Source organism: Motacilla alba, chromosome 3, assembly GCF_015832195.1.
Source record: "Motacilla alba alba isolate MOTALB_02 chromosome 3, Motacilla_alba_V1.0_pri, whole genome shotgun sequence".
Taxonomy (NCBI): Eukaryota; Metazoa; Chordata; class Aves; order Passeriformes; family Motacillidae; genus Motacilla; species Motacilla alba.
Window position 1 is genome coordinate 94,971,318 of NC_052018.1, and position 12,544 is coordinate 94,983,861.

Genomic DNA, 12,544 nt, shown 5'->3' on the forward strand with positions numbered 1-12,544 from the left:
CACATTGATAGGGAAAAGGAGGCCCTAGGACTCTTTCATTTGAGAATAAGGGGCTTGAGTCACAACATCTGGAGAAAAGAAGGGGCACAGATGACTGGTTCAAGAGCGTAATTCCAAAATCCTAAATTCAGCTTGAAGAGACTTCAAAAGAGTTTGTCTAAGTTTCCAATTTTAGTTACATACATAATTTACAACTGGTTCTCTTTCATGTTCAAGTGGACTGGGCAGTTTAATCCTGTTTTTCTAACAGCCACAGCTATGGGAAAGCTGACTGAAACGGGATCTTCAATTCAAAGTTAATTTAGGTGATCTTGGCCCTGTTCTCTCCCCTCCTCTAACATGCCTGTGTTCCACAGGTGGGGGGAATGGTACTGTCAGCTTCCTTAACTCTGGGGCTGTTGGAAAGGCACCTGTTTTATCTCAGAATTTGGACATGGAAAATGTCAAAGTCTGTCTTTTCTGTTATTCCTAAGTATGCCAAAGTGACCTTGGCTTTGGATGCCCAAAGTGCTCCAAGACTCTACAGTGGCATAAACCCAGAAAAATCATTTCAAATCATCACAGAGGTGCTAGGAACTCCTGCCCTTGTCATGCTTCCTTGGGTTCCCAACTGACCTGTTCTGAACTCTGCTATATGTATACTTCACTGATCCTCAATTAATCCAGTGATCCATGAACCCTTATTTGAGATTTCCAGGCCCAGCTGCATTGTGTCCTGCCTCCTGCAAAACTCAGACAACCCCAAAACAAAGCTTTTAGCCATCCCAAAACTCAGTGCAGACCAAAAAAAAAAAAAATTCTGATGCCCCTCTAGGAATCAAAACTGGGGCAACTTTATAACAAATGGGATCACCCATCCAGGCAAATGCTCAGTCCATGTGTATTTAACACAATAATCCTTATTGACAACAAAAAACATTGAGTAAGATCAGGTACATGACTTAACATGATTTTGTGCCCAGAATATGAAGATGATTTTTGGTCTGCAGTGCTATGATTAGCAGTATATTACACTCAGTCATGAAAAATAAAAACTCTCAAAGAATATAGAAAACAACTACTGAAGAAACGTGACTGTTTTGATGTCTGCTCAACACAGCCAAACAATCTGATCCAACAGATGCTTAGAGATTCTGTAGAATTTTGAAATTATTGAACACCTTACTGAAAGAATTCAGTTCAGATTCTATGAAACAGAATTTCAAGCTCAGTCATCTTCTTCCTTTCTTTTTTACCAAGCTCATTTTCTCAGCCTTCCAGGCCAAGTGAAGACTCTTCCCTCCTTTAAGGCACAAGAGATTCTTTCACAGTGTTTGGAATACGACTGGCATAGTAGTCATAATTTCTCAAAGTGGCAAGGACCCCAGCTGAATTCATGTGTTTCACCTCCTTGTTATACTGAAATGAATTTCCACAGATATCAGTTATCTTGCCTGCAAAAAAAAAAAAAATCCAGCAAAAAGGAGTTGGAGTCTATTAGTTCAAGTAAAATAACTATAAGTAGTCTTTGTGGTACACATGCCTGTCTTCAGATGTGAAGTATCTTTGCTTCCAGTTTAAGTACAACAGGTTTTTATATTGACTGAAATCAAAAAACTAGTGGGTTTATTTTTTTTTTCAACAATACTAAAATTCTTTGTGTCTCAGAAAAAGAAAAACATCCCTCTCTCATGGATTACTTAAAATGCTTCTCCTGAGTAGCTTTTAGATTTGCTATTGACAAGGAGCAAAGAAAAATCCTCTGTTCAAGTAAAAGCCAGGGTAACTCTATACCACAAACTCTAACCTAATGTTGAAACACCTCAGATGGTTTTAAATGAGATTTTAGGAATCACTTAGCAAGAGCAAGACAGATCTTTATTCAAGCTAATTTAACTAGGAGATTCCTACCTACCAAAGAGGCTAAATACAGCACTGTGCTGCCCCAGATCGGTTGGCTTGCTTTGTACTTGAGCTAACCCTGTTTAAAATTATCCCACAGTTATGAACACTACAGGCTGCAGAGGAGTTCAATAGTGTCATTATGAAGCCTGTTATCCTTGCTTGACAGAATTTAGGAATCAAGCCCCATAATTTTAGCATATGGTGGTAAAAGGCCTATTATTGTGAAAAAAGAAGAATTTAAAAAAATACTTCAAATCCTCAGTAGTGAGTCTTTTCATAACTTTTCAACCCCTTAGCCCCTAGATATGTGAAGTGTCTCATGTTAGTTGGAGACCATTAATTCTATTGAATTACATTAATGACTCAATTTTGGAGTTTGTACATCCAGAGAACAACAGCATGATTTGACCTGTTTTTGTTGGTTTAAAGAATTCAATGTCCACATATTACATAACATGTTACTAATAATAAACTACTATACTCAGTTAGTAGGACAGTAGATTTTACTGTGAGATAGTAGCCAAAAGGAAAAAAAGGGGAATTTGTTTTGAAATATTAAAATTAATATACCCCAAATTTGGGGATTTGGCTTTTTTAATTATGTGACAGTTATTGACACATGTATTGTCATTTTTCTTTCAATGGAAAGCATGACTAACCTCAAATTAATGCAGTTTCACTTATCCTGGAACTTTGAATGCTATTAACTTACCTCCCACAGCATGTAGGATAGCTTCAGGTGCACATGTATCCCACTTCTTGCACCCAGGACTGGCAAATACATAAGCAGATGCTTTGCCTTCTATGAGTTGAATGATCTGTTAAGAATAGAGTTGCAATCATTGCAAAGGATTTAGGCATTTAGAAATGGGTAGAAATAACACCAGAAAGTGGGGATTAAATCTGTTTATTTAAGTACTGATAGTCAGGAAAGGAACACCAGCCATTTCCTTATTAATATTGCAATAAATGTACTAAAATTTAGTAGCTATACTGTATCACCATTCCCAGTTCAATATTTTTGATTGTTATAAATACAGTCTATAGGATGAAAATCTGCTCTCAGTTTCAGAAACCAGAATTCACTTCTTGTGCAAGTACTAAAAAAATGAAGTGGAAAATATATACATGTTGTGTTAGTGCCACTTTGGGCCTTGCACATGTTGGAGAAAAGAGATGAGAGGGTGTGTTTTTGACAGTTATGACAAAACAGCTTTAAAACCTGTACCAAATGAGTGTTCCCTGTACGCAGAGAAATTTCACTAAGGAAATATCACTGTATGCTTATATTTTTATCCTTTCAAATGTGCTGCTAGATAGTTGGAACAAAAGCTGTATTAACACAAACACGAGGACATGTCCAATAATTGAGATTAAACTGAATTCCCATTTAGTCATTCTGGTCTTACAACTTTTTATTTTCACCCCTAAAAACAGAATACTGGGGAAGACAGACCTCAGCCATGACCAGCATGGCCATTGGTACGAATGCACCTGCACCAAATTCTCTCAACCTCACAGCAGACTGAATGCTAGGAAGAGAAGTTGTGCTGGGCAAGGTGGAGGAAGTCTCTTCTGTATGTTCATGCAAGTAAGCATATAATTTCTTTAAAAAGTCTTTTTATCTTTTTCCAAAGGTGCCACCTCCCAGTAAAACTCCATTAGAAGATTTGGAGTTTTCATACCTTGTTTCCTGCTCCTCCAACTCTGATGACATGGTCTGGGTTCAAGGCAGTGATGCACTCATTCACCAGGGCACTGCTGTGGGAGCGGGTGGTAACGATGATGTGTTTGCCAGCAGGTGCTTCTGTCAGCTGAAAGCCAAAGGCACCCATGCCCAGCACTCCCCAGATTGTCCTGCCCAGCACAGCATTAGCTCCTGCCTACAAGAAAGGCACAGAGTCGTGGTTAATCACACTGATCAGCAGTTAAAGCACAAAGGGAAAAGGTACCTAGATGGATCTTGGCATATCAGGGAGTATAATATTAATATTGGGCTGTACATTTAAACAGTGGCACTTAAAAAGAACTACTTGAGAGCCCAGAGTGACAAATTAGTCCTCTTTATTCCCTATAAGGCAATGACATCATTGACCCTTTTCTTATCTGTGACATTGTGGTGGTGCATTACATCCTGCCTCCAGTGACTGGCAGATTAATATTTGTATATTTCTGTACTCGGGACACAATCTGTAATTGAAAGTATCTTGTAATTTGAAATATTTTGTGATCCATGTCACACAAAACATGATAGCCTTACATCAGCTCAAGGGCTTTTTCTTTTAACTCCAATAAGTTTTATTAATCAGGCTGTATTATGAGCTCCCCCAATAGTACTGAAATAATCTCCAAATATGTAAATGTCAGTAGGTTGGCCATCCTGAAGCCTGGCATGATACACTTTAACCCAGCTGTCAGTGACAACTTATGTTTGGTTTATTTAGGGCTCCAGATTTATAGCAGTTACCACACATTGCAAATGCACCCATTGCATGGATTTACTAAAGAATTTCTAGCAAAGACTGCAACACCACTGACCGGTACTTGTTTTACAGTAGGTACTTTATAAGGACTGTAGTAATTTGCACAGTGTATATGTAATATATCCTGTATTAGGGCATTACACCAGCGTCATGACTCAGTATGGTTGTTAGTAAGTTCCTGACATTCAGTTCCTGGAAACCAACATTTAAAATTATATATATTTAATTTAAAAATCCCAATACCTTACATTACAACATTATCTCCATTACATGCCACTTTTCAGTTGCAAGTGTGCTAACTGAAATAGCTTAGGAGTAACATTTAGAAATCATACAATGCTTCTAATTAAATCAATGATTTAATACCTCATAGTTGTAATATGGCTGATTAATAACTCCTGCTATTGCTTTGCCTCCATAGGCAATTCCAATAAGAACCGTTACATGGTCAAGGAGACCTGGACAGAAAAAGTGGGAATGTAGTTAGGCTTGAAAAAGAAAAAGGTCTCAATAAAAACATAAACCTTCAGTAAAAGTCCACAAACCAATATGCAGAGTGCTATCTTAAAATGCAAATAGTAATCAGGATTCTCAGATGTTGATATAATTTTTTAGTCATTTAGCCTTGAGGTCTGCTAAAAATGCCCCAGATAGAGTTCTTTTTAAAGAGCTATGTTATAATTAACACATAGTGAGAAGAATGTTTAAAGATTCAACTACACAGCAGTATACGATGACATTCTTCTGTAATTGTGGTGGGAGTTCTTTAATGCTATTCAAAACTAGCAATTTATTGACAGTTGTACATTTCTCTCCCCAAAAAGGGAAAAAAATCTGCCTAAAAGATTTTATATTAATTAACAAAAAGATGCATTAGGAGGCAAAAGCATATTTCAGCATATTGCATCTTAGAGGCTTTTCTTTTTTTTTTTTTTTTCCTTTAATTTTAGGGTCTATTTCTATGGATAGAAATTAGGCTTTGCTGAGAACAGTTTCTTCCCATGACTGAAAAATTGTGATTTGAGGGAGGAAGTTTGTTTCATTTTGAAAGGGCTACAAGTACAGTTGTGGTATTTGGGTTGTTTGAGAGGAAGAAGTAAATATAATTGAGCATATCCCTGTTTGAAGGGGAGATTTAGTCCTTCAATTCAACGATATGCAAAATGGTAAATTTAACTAAAAACTCAAGACAACCGGCCAGCAGTCAAAGGCAGCTTGTCGCACTCTGAAGTGATAAAAACTGATCAGCACTCAGTAGCCCATCAAGAATATTCAGTACTGGTTAGAACTGAATAGAGTGAATAAATAGCACTCAAAAAATACAGAAACATCAGCCTTATGAAACCGTATTGTAAGTAACTTCTATGATAAAATTATGCATATGTATGCTACTTTATTACTATTGCTATTTTTTAATCAAAAGAATTAAAAGAAAATCCAACCTTCAGTGTACTCCTTGGTTCCATCCAAGGGATCAACCCATATTACAAGCTTTAAGAATAAAAAAATAAGGAAAAATTAACAAATATAAATCATGTAAATTACCATGCAAAGTATATATTTTACTTTAGTGTTTTTGTTTCCTTATAGTAGTAAGGAAATAAAGAGATACAATGTTTTGACAATATTATATGGCTGAAGACCTTAGTAGTATTTTACACCAAAAAAAAAAAAAAAAAGTTTAAATATTGACTGGAATGTCTCAGTAAATCTCTTAATAGAAGTATTAAGGATTAAGCTGAAATGGAAAATGAGATTACTTTCATATGTCCAAACTAGATTCCTGCTAAATTAATTTGAATCACAAATTGTAAGAAGCCAATTTCCATTTCCCATTACTGCACACAGGAGCAATGCAGCATTTGTAGCTCTGGAGGTGTGATTCTCATTACTACATTTCAGTTTTCAAACAAAAAAGAAAAACTGGCAACATTGAAAAAACCTTTCTTCATTGTACACTCTTAGCTAAGATCAGAAAGTAGTATTGATAATGTAAAATATTAAGGCATAGACGCAGCATTACCTCTTCCTCTTTAATTCCTGTGTACTGAGCAGGACAAGGTTTCTTCAGTATTTCTTCACAGTGACCATCTTCAATTAAATCCTCAGTTACATCATCAGTGGGAAGTTCCTAACAAAAGAATTCTCAGAATTATATAGAAAAATGTTTTGGACTCACTCACCTCATTTTGCCTTAGAGCGGTGTATTTGACAGCAGCTTGAAAAAGCTAATGAAATGGAAAGGTGAAATGGGATGGAAATACCTTTGTTTGTTGCTTTTTGCATTTATTTTTTTTTTAATTAAAACCGATGTTTTCCTAAACCCAGCCAAAGCAAATTCTAGAGCAAGCTACAGCAAGATAAACTCTTAGTGCAAAATAAAGCAGGTACTTACTTCTTCTCCTATGATTGTCACCTTGGGAAACTTCCGTGCCAGGGAAGCACAAATGCTCATTTGTACCAATCGGTCAGCTTTGGTCTGCAAGTCATTGGGTCCAGCCTGTCCAAGAGTGGATAGGAACTTGTATACTGAAAAATACACCAGCGCAGTGGCCCACATAGCACTCTGAATTTCTACTTGTAATCTAAAAGAAGTCTAATTTGGTAAATGTTCAACCCAGTAAGTGACCTTGTGAAAGGCAGGCTAAAACCTGCAAGAAGCAGAGTTTTCCTGTGCACCCCAGAGCTAAGACAGACTGGTCTGACAATAGAACAGTGGATTTGGTGCCCCAAGGTGACGTAAAAAAAATTACTGCAAGCCTTCCCAATGTTGTGTAGCCAAACATATGTTACTACATGTGTTACAGTAATTTCTTACATGTTGATAACCTGCTACATGTGAAAGTGGGTAACTTATTAACACTTTTTTTAACCTTTTAGGCCCAGAGATAGAATCCCAGTAGGAAATAATTCTGTTAATACTGGAATTTAGAAAGACAGTTCATCTAAGATTTGCATCTTAGTTGTATCAAACAAAAATTTTATCTGCTTGTATCTTATTTGCTGACAACATGAAAAGTGTTTTATTCAGCTTACAGGAATTAGCCATAGGAATGGGATATTCCATTTAGAATCATGTAATGGGTTAATTTTTGCACGCTCAAAATCAGTCTGTCCCTTAGTCAAGTGCTAATTTTATGAAACTTGACATTTTTCTTTGAAATTTCCCTCTCATTCCCTAATTAATTTGGTTTAAATTGCTCCTGAATTTAGACTCAATAAGATCAATTACAGAGAATGTCCTTTGTTCCAGGACATGAACCCAATAAAACAGTGTAAGTAGTTCTTCAATGTAAGAATGGGTGGACAAAAGTGTCTACCACCAAGTGGGGGGCAGGGGGGGGGGGGCTGGGAAAGTACAAATACTACAAAGAAAAGCAATATAAATGGAGAGCTTAGAGTTGACTGAGGGAAAGAAAACTCAGGATATCAGGAGAGGAGATGGCAAAAAACTCAGGTGTTCCTGAACTAGATAAATGGATGGAGGGTCACTATGTTGAGGGAAAAGGTGGAACATCCCCTTCCCAGATGTTCCAAAGCTTTCAGTAAGGCCAGTTGGTATTGGTCTTAGGGTTTGCTGGTTAGAGAAAGAGAATGAATGATAAGAAGCAGCACTTCTATTCCTTTCTGTTCTGCATCTCTTCCTTCAGACTGCAAAACAGCAGCATATGCAGAAGTTCTCTTGCCTTCTTCCTCTTCCTTCAGCAGCCACCTTTGGCAAGAAGCTTGCAGGAATTTCAAGATCTCTAGTCCCTCAAACAGGAACCTCTTCTTTTGGTCATTGCTTTCAATCTAATTTTGTGTGTTTGTAGTATTCATTCTTCAAAAAATTTAAAAGTATGTAAAACCAATCTTACTTAGAACCAATATCATCTGCTACATTTGATGATTTTTGAATAATGTAAATTCCTGCAGTACCTTTAACGTAAAGATCAAAAATAATATATATATATATTTAGTGTAATATATATATATATATATATATATATATTTAACGAAGCCCTTAATATTGTTACATATCTGTAATGCTAGAATTAACTTCTAAAGTTAATTTCACCTATTCCAGTACTGTAGTCAAAACAAAGATCCTGGCTCATCAGTGCAACTTACTAAATTACAGCAAATTAAGAACTTTAATGCCTGTTTTCTTTTTAGAATTAAATTTGAAGCTCTGAATTTATTTTGAAAACTTTGATTTACAATAAAATCTAAGGTTCTTTTTTGTTTTAGGAAATCAAACACTGACTTATTCTAATCCAAAATTCATCAGGGGCATGATATTTTAAGCTGTACTATGGATGAGAGAGCATAGGTATAGAAATTAACAGGAAATATACCTTATTGTAAATTTTGAAGTGCTATGCAAACCTTGTGTTTTGTGAGGGAAATCAGGACAAAATTATGATGTTTATTTTAAATGTACAAATGTTGTTTAGAAGTACTGGTCAAAAGACACTTTTCTAGGGCTGTTTTAAACCTTTAAAAAGGGATATTTGTTTTAGGTGGTGGCGGGGGAGGTGAGGGCTGTATTTCCTACAGTTGCTGATTTTTAAAAATACCACTTTGGCTTGTATCTAACTCAAAATTAACAAGTGTAATTAAACTGGAACAAAGTAAAAGGTAATACCTTCTCGACTATGCCCAGATCTCCTGCAGACATCACATTTCTAACAATTGTTGCAGCTTTTTCTGCAACAGAATATGCCGAGGCCACCACACGCATGAGGAGAGCTGGAGAAGCCATGCTGAATTCTGAAAAGAAACAAAAAGCAAACTTGAACATTTCTCTCTTCAACAGAAGAATAACTGTAGAGTATTTTACCTAACATTTCAAACAGAGTAGAAAGCGGAAAGTGGGTTACTGCCAGTAAATGGTAATGAGGTGAGCTTTGGATTTTTTAAAAAATACAATTAACAAACACAAGGATGTAAAGCTATTGTAGACAAGATCTTGCAAATACCCAAGTTCTGTCTGACAGTGAACCTGGTTCTCACTAAAATAGAATGACAATAAAAAAGAACAACAGCAACAGCAGAAACTCTTATCATAAATATTAAGAAAAAGAAGAGTCTACTCACAGCACTCATTTTTTGCACACTTTGAACATAAGTTCATTTCTTCAGAACTGAACCTGCAGTTGGTTCGTGCCCAGAACTCAAGCACAAGACTACCAGACAGGATGACATCAGCAACTTCACTTACTATTCCCCTTTGTTTAACTATAAAATAGGGGTTTGTAGATGGCCAATTGTGCACACAAAGTAGGTTAATGATATGCAGATACTGCTAACTTGTATGCAAAAGCTGAATTTAGCCATCTGAATTTAACCATCCTTTCTGTATTTGTTAAACTTCTCCTGATTTCTTTAAGGAAATCAATTTCTATCTTCCTGCCTCTCCTCACCACTCCATGTCCTGTCATTATTAATATTGCATTGTCTTCCTCATCTGTTCTCCAGCACAAACCAGTGCAATTCACTGGGCCTTCAGTTACCAATAGAATCAGAATACCAATCAGAATAGCCATCACCCTTGGAAAGGCTGGCATTCCTCCCAGCTTTTCTCTAGCTCAGGAAAAATAAGTATTGATAACCACACTGCATTTTTTTTTAAATGCAAAGTGAATTGCTTTTTATTTTTTCCTATCAGTTGTTTCTGTCTATGTAGATGACACACCTTTTGGCTTGGCCTCACATGCATGACATACTTCCAAGGAAACACTTGAGCAGAACCAGAACAAAATACAGAGGAACTCACTGATCACCTCACAAAAGAAGATATATTATGAGGGAAGTGTAATGTAACAATCATATAATAAATATTGCAATTGCAGCAAGTCCTGCTTAAGTGGCAATAAGTCATTATATAACACTTTTCCTTTCTTCCTTGACAAGTGAAGTATGGCTGTTCACAAAACAGCAATATCAGAGGTATCAGAATCCCAAATTTAGCCAATTTAAAAACTTTTTGACCACTTTAGTAACACCATATCTGTACCAGTAAAGTCAGAAGCACTCTGAAGCTGAAAGAGTAGAGCAACTGTCTGAGAACATTCAAAAAGCACAGTTGCTAATGTTAATTATTATTTCCAGCTGATGGATGGGAGCAAAGTGCACTGGAGTTCTGTGGAATAGCCAAGGTCCATACCCAAAGTAACCTTGCACAGTAGCAATGGTTACAGAGGAACTTCTAGAAATGCTACCTGTGGCAAAAAGCAGCTCTCAAACAATTGAAAGTTGCAGAGCAAATATGTATTGTAACACAGGGAAAGCCATATACCATTTTAAGGCTATACCATCATGTGAAACAAGTTAGCAGGAAGGAAAATAGTTTATTCCATAATGAAAATATATGGAATATGAGAACTTCTGAGAAGGAGTTTAAAAAGTAGCATATTAGATGGAAAGTTTGGAATAAAGAATTGAAATTAATTATCAGAGGAAAATAATTAACATTCTTTGCTCAGTTTCTCAAAAAAAAGTAATTTGACCTTTTACTGTACATTTGATCCTACTTCAAAAATGAGATGAAAACTTAATTGTTTTAAAGTCTTTACTTACTTTATGTTTGCATAAAATTTCAAAAGACTCAGAAAACAATACATAAATACTATCTTGCATTCTTAAAGCTTGACCCAAGGTATTTTTAGGTACATTTTTCTTGTCCATATTTAGGGCAAACAAATATACTTTCTGTGGTGAACCCAGGATCTCCTGGCAAACCTTAAAATATTTTTTATGAAAAAATAAGGTTTATTAAAAGAAATTGAAATGAAAGGTTCAATACCCCTTCCTCATCACTCTGGAGTAATTACCTAATGAATTGCAAAGTATTTTATTAGTGCAAAGGTGCCTTAGATTTTTACAGGGCTGCATCTCCTGTGTGGCAGATCTTCTGATGTACTGGACCTTTTTGATTAGATAAGTGAATGCAGTAGTTGCCTCTTAAGTTTTTCACCTCTGTAACTTTATAACAAGTTAACCTCAAGTTAACTTATTTATAGGTTTGTGGAACATTCTTTCTGATGAGGGCAATGTCTAATGTATACTTCCACAAAGCTCTTAAGAATATATTGCTTGCTTTGGACAAAAATAGTTTGACTCCTAGAAAATTGTGCTGTTTACAAATACTGCACAGCAATTATCCCTCGAGTTAAATTTGGGTGACATTTTCCTCTGAAGATGTTCCCTCCTTTCTTCTAGTCCAACAACCAAACTATTGAATGGTCTTGACAAATCAGCCTATTCTCATACCTATAAAAATTAATGAGTTCTCGTTCTACTTTTTAATTCTGATGTATTTAAGTACTACGGGCTGACAACAATTAACTTATCAAAGCACACATGACAGATTTGTTGGTGGTTATCATTGTCTTTTATGCAAGGTTCCATTTTCCAAATTTATGATTTTGCCTGATGAAAGGAGAAAGCATACATGACACAGAGCATGTCCTTAAATCCAAGTGCTAAGCCATGACTTCATTCTTGGAACGCTTCAATGCCTAAGCGACCAGAGCTCCCTATTTCTTTACAATAAACTTCGGCCCACACCTAATAAAAGATAAATTTTCTATTATGTAAAGGAGCAATATTTACCCAGAAGAAGCAGGCTAGGACTCGGGGTGGGAATCCCAGTGAGGTTCACCTACAGACTTCCAAGAGGGAAAGGGCTGCGCTACCTCATTTCAGCAGAGAGAAAAAAAAGAGAAGCCTATGCCTGATTCTCTTGCCATGATACTCCCGGTGGCAAAGCGCCTGCAGGGCAGCGCAGCCGGAGCTAGGAGCGGTACCCGCGAACGCACCCAGCGGAGCGTGGCCGGACACATCACGGCTAGTTGGAGATGGCAGAAACAGCTCTGCTGGCGCAGCCGGCAACTCACCGTGTCCAGCCTCGCTTTTCCCTGGATCTCCGCCGGCCCCCGCGGCCCCACACCGATCGCCGGCAGCGTGCAGGGCGCTCCGGGCCCTTCACGTTCGTCCCCGTGCCAAAGAGGGACCCGCGCCCCAGCACCGCCGCTCTCCGCCCGCAGCGTACCGTGGCCTCCGCACCGGCCCCTTCAGAGAAGACTCGCCGCCAATCCTTCCGGCTACGGGCGGGGTTCAAGCTCTCGCCCGGCCCGTCGGGAGCGCCGAGCAGCCGCCGTGCCGCCCGCCCAGCGCGGCGTGTCCCCTGCCGC

The 12,544-nt window shown here is 37.5% G+C and overlaps 1 protein-coding gene across 4 annotated transcripts; it reads right to left on the reverse strand.

Moving 5' to 3' along the window:
- Positions 1-856: 856 nt before the first annotated feature.
- Positions 857-12,541, reverse strand: BPNT1 (3'(2'), 5'-bisphosphate nucleotidase 1). Of its 4 annotated transcripts, none has more exons than XM_038133545.1 (9): positions 11,964-12,114; positions 8,995-9,119; positions 6,763-6,867; positions 6,391-6,498; positions 5,810-5,858; positions 4,734-4,825; positions 3,570-3,767; positions 2,597-2,702; positions 857-1,433 (listed from the first exon to the last, which is right to left on the reverse strand). In XM_038133545.1, exons 2-9 carry the CDS (start codon positions 9,109-9,111, stop codon positions 1,285-1,287), a joined length of 924 nt encoding a protein of 307 aa, XP_037989473.1. In that variant the 5' UTR covers positions 9,112-9,119; positions 11,964-12,114; the 3' UTR covers positions 857-1,284. The 4 variants fall into 4 exon arrangements, with proteins under 4 accessions (XP_037989473.1, XP_037989475.1, XP_037989472.1 ...); XM_038133547.1 differs by lacking the exon at positions 11,964-12,114 and adding an exon at positions 9,447-9,467; XM_038133544.1 differs by lacking the exon at positions 11,964-12,114 and adding an exon at positions 12,403-12,541 and having other exon boundaries at positions 859-1,433.
- Between the last annotated feature and the right edge of the window lie 3 nt (positions 12,542-12,544).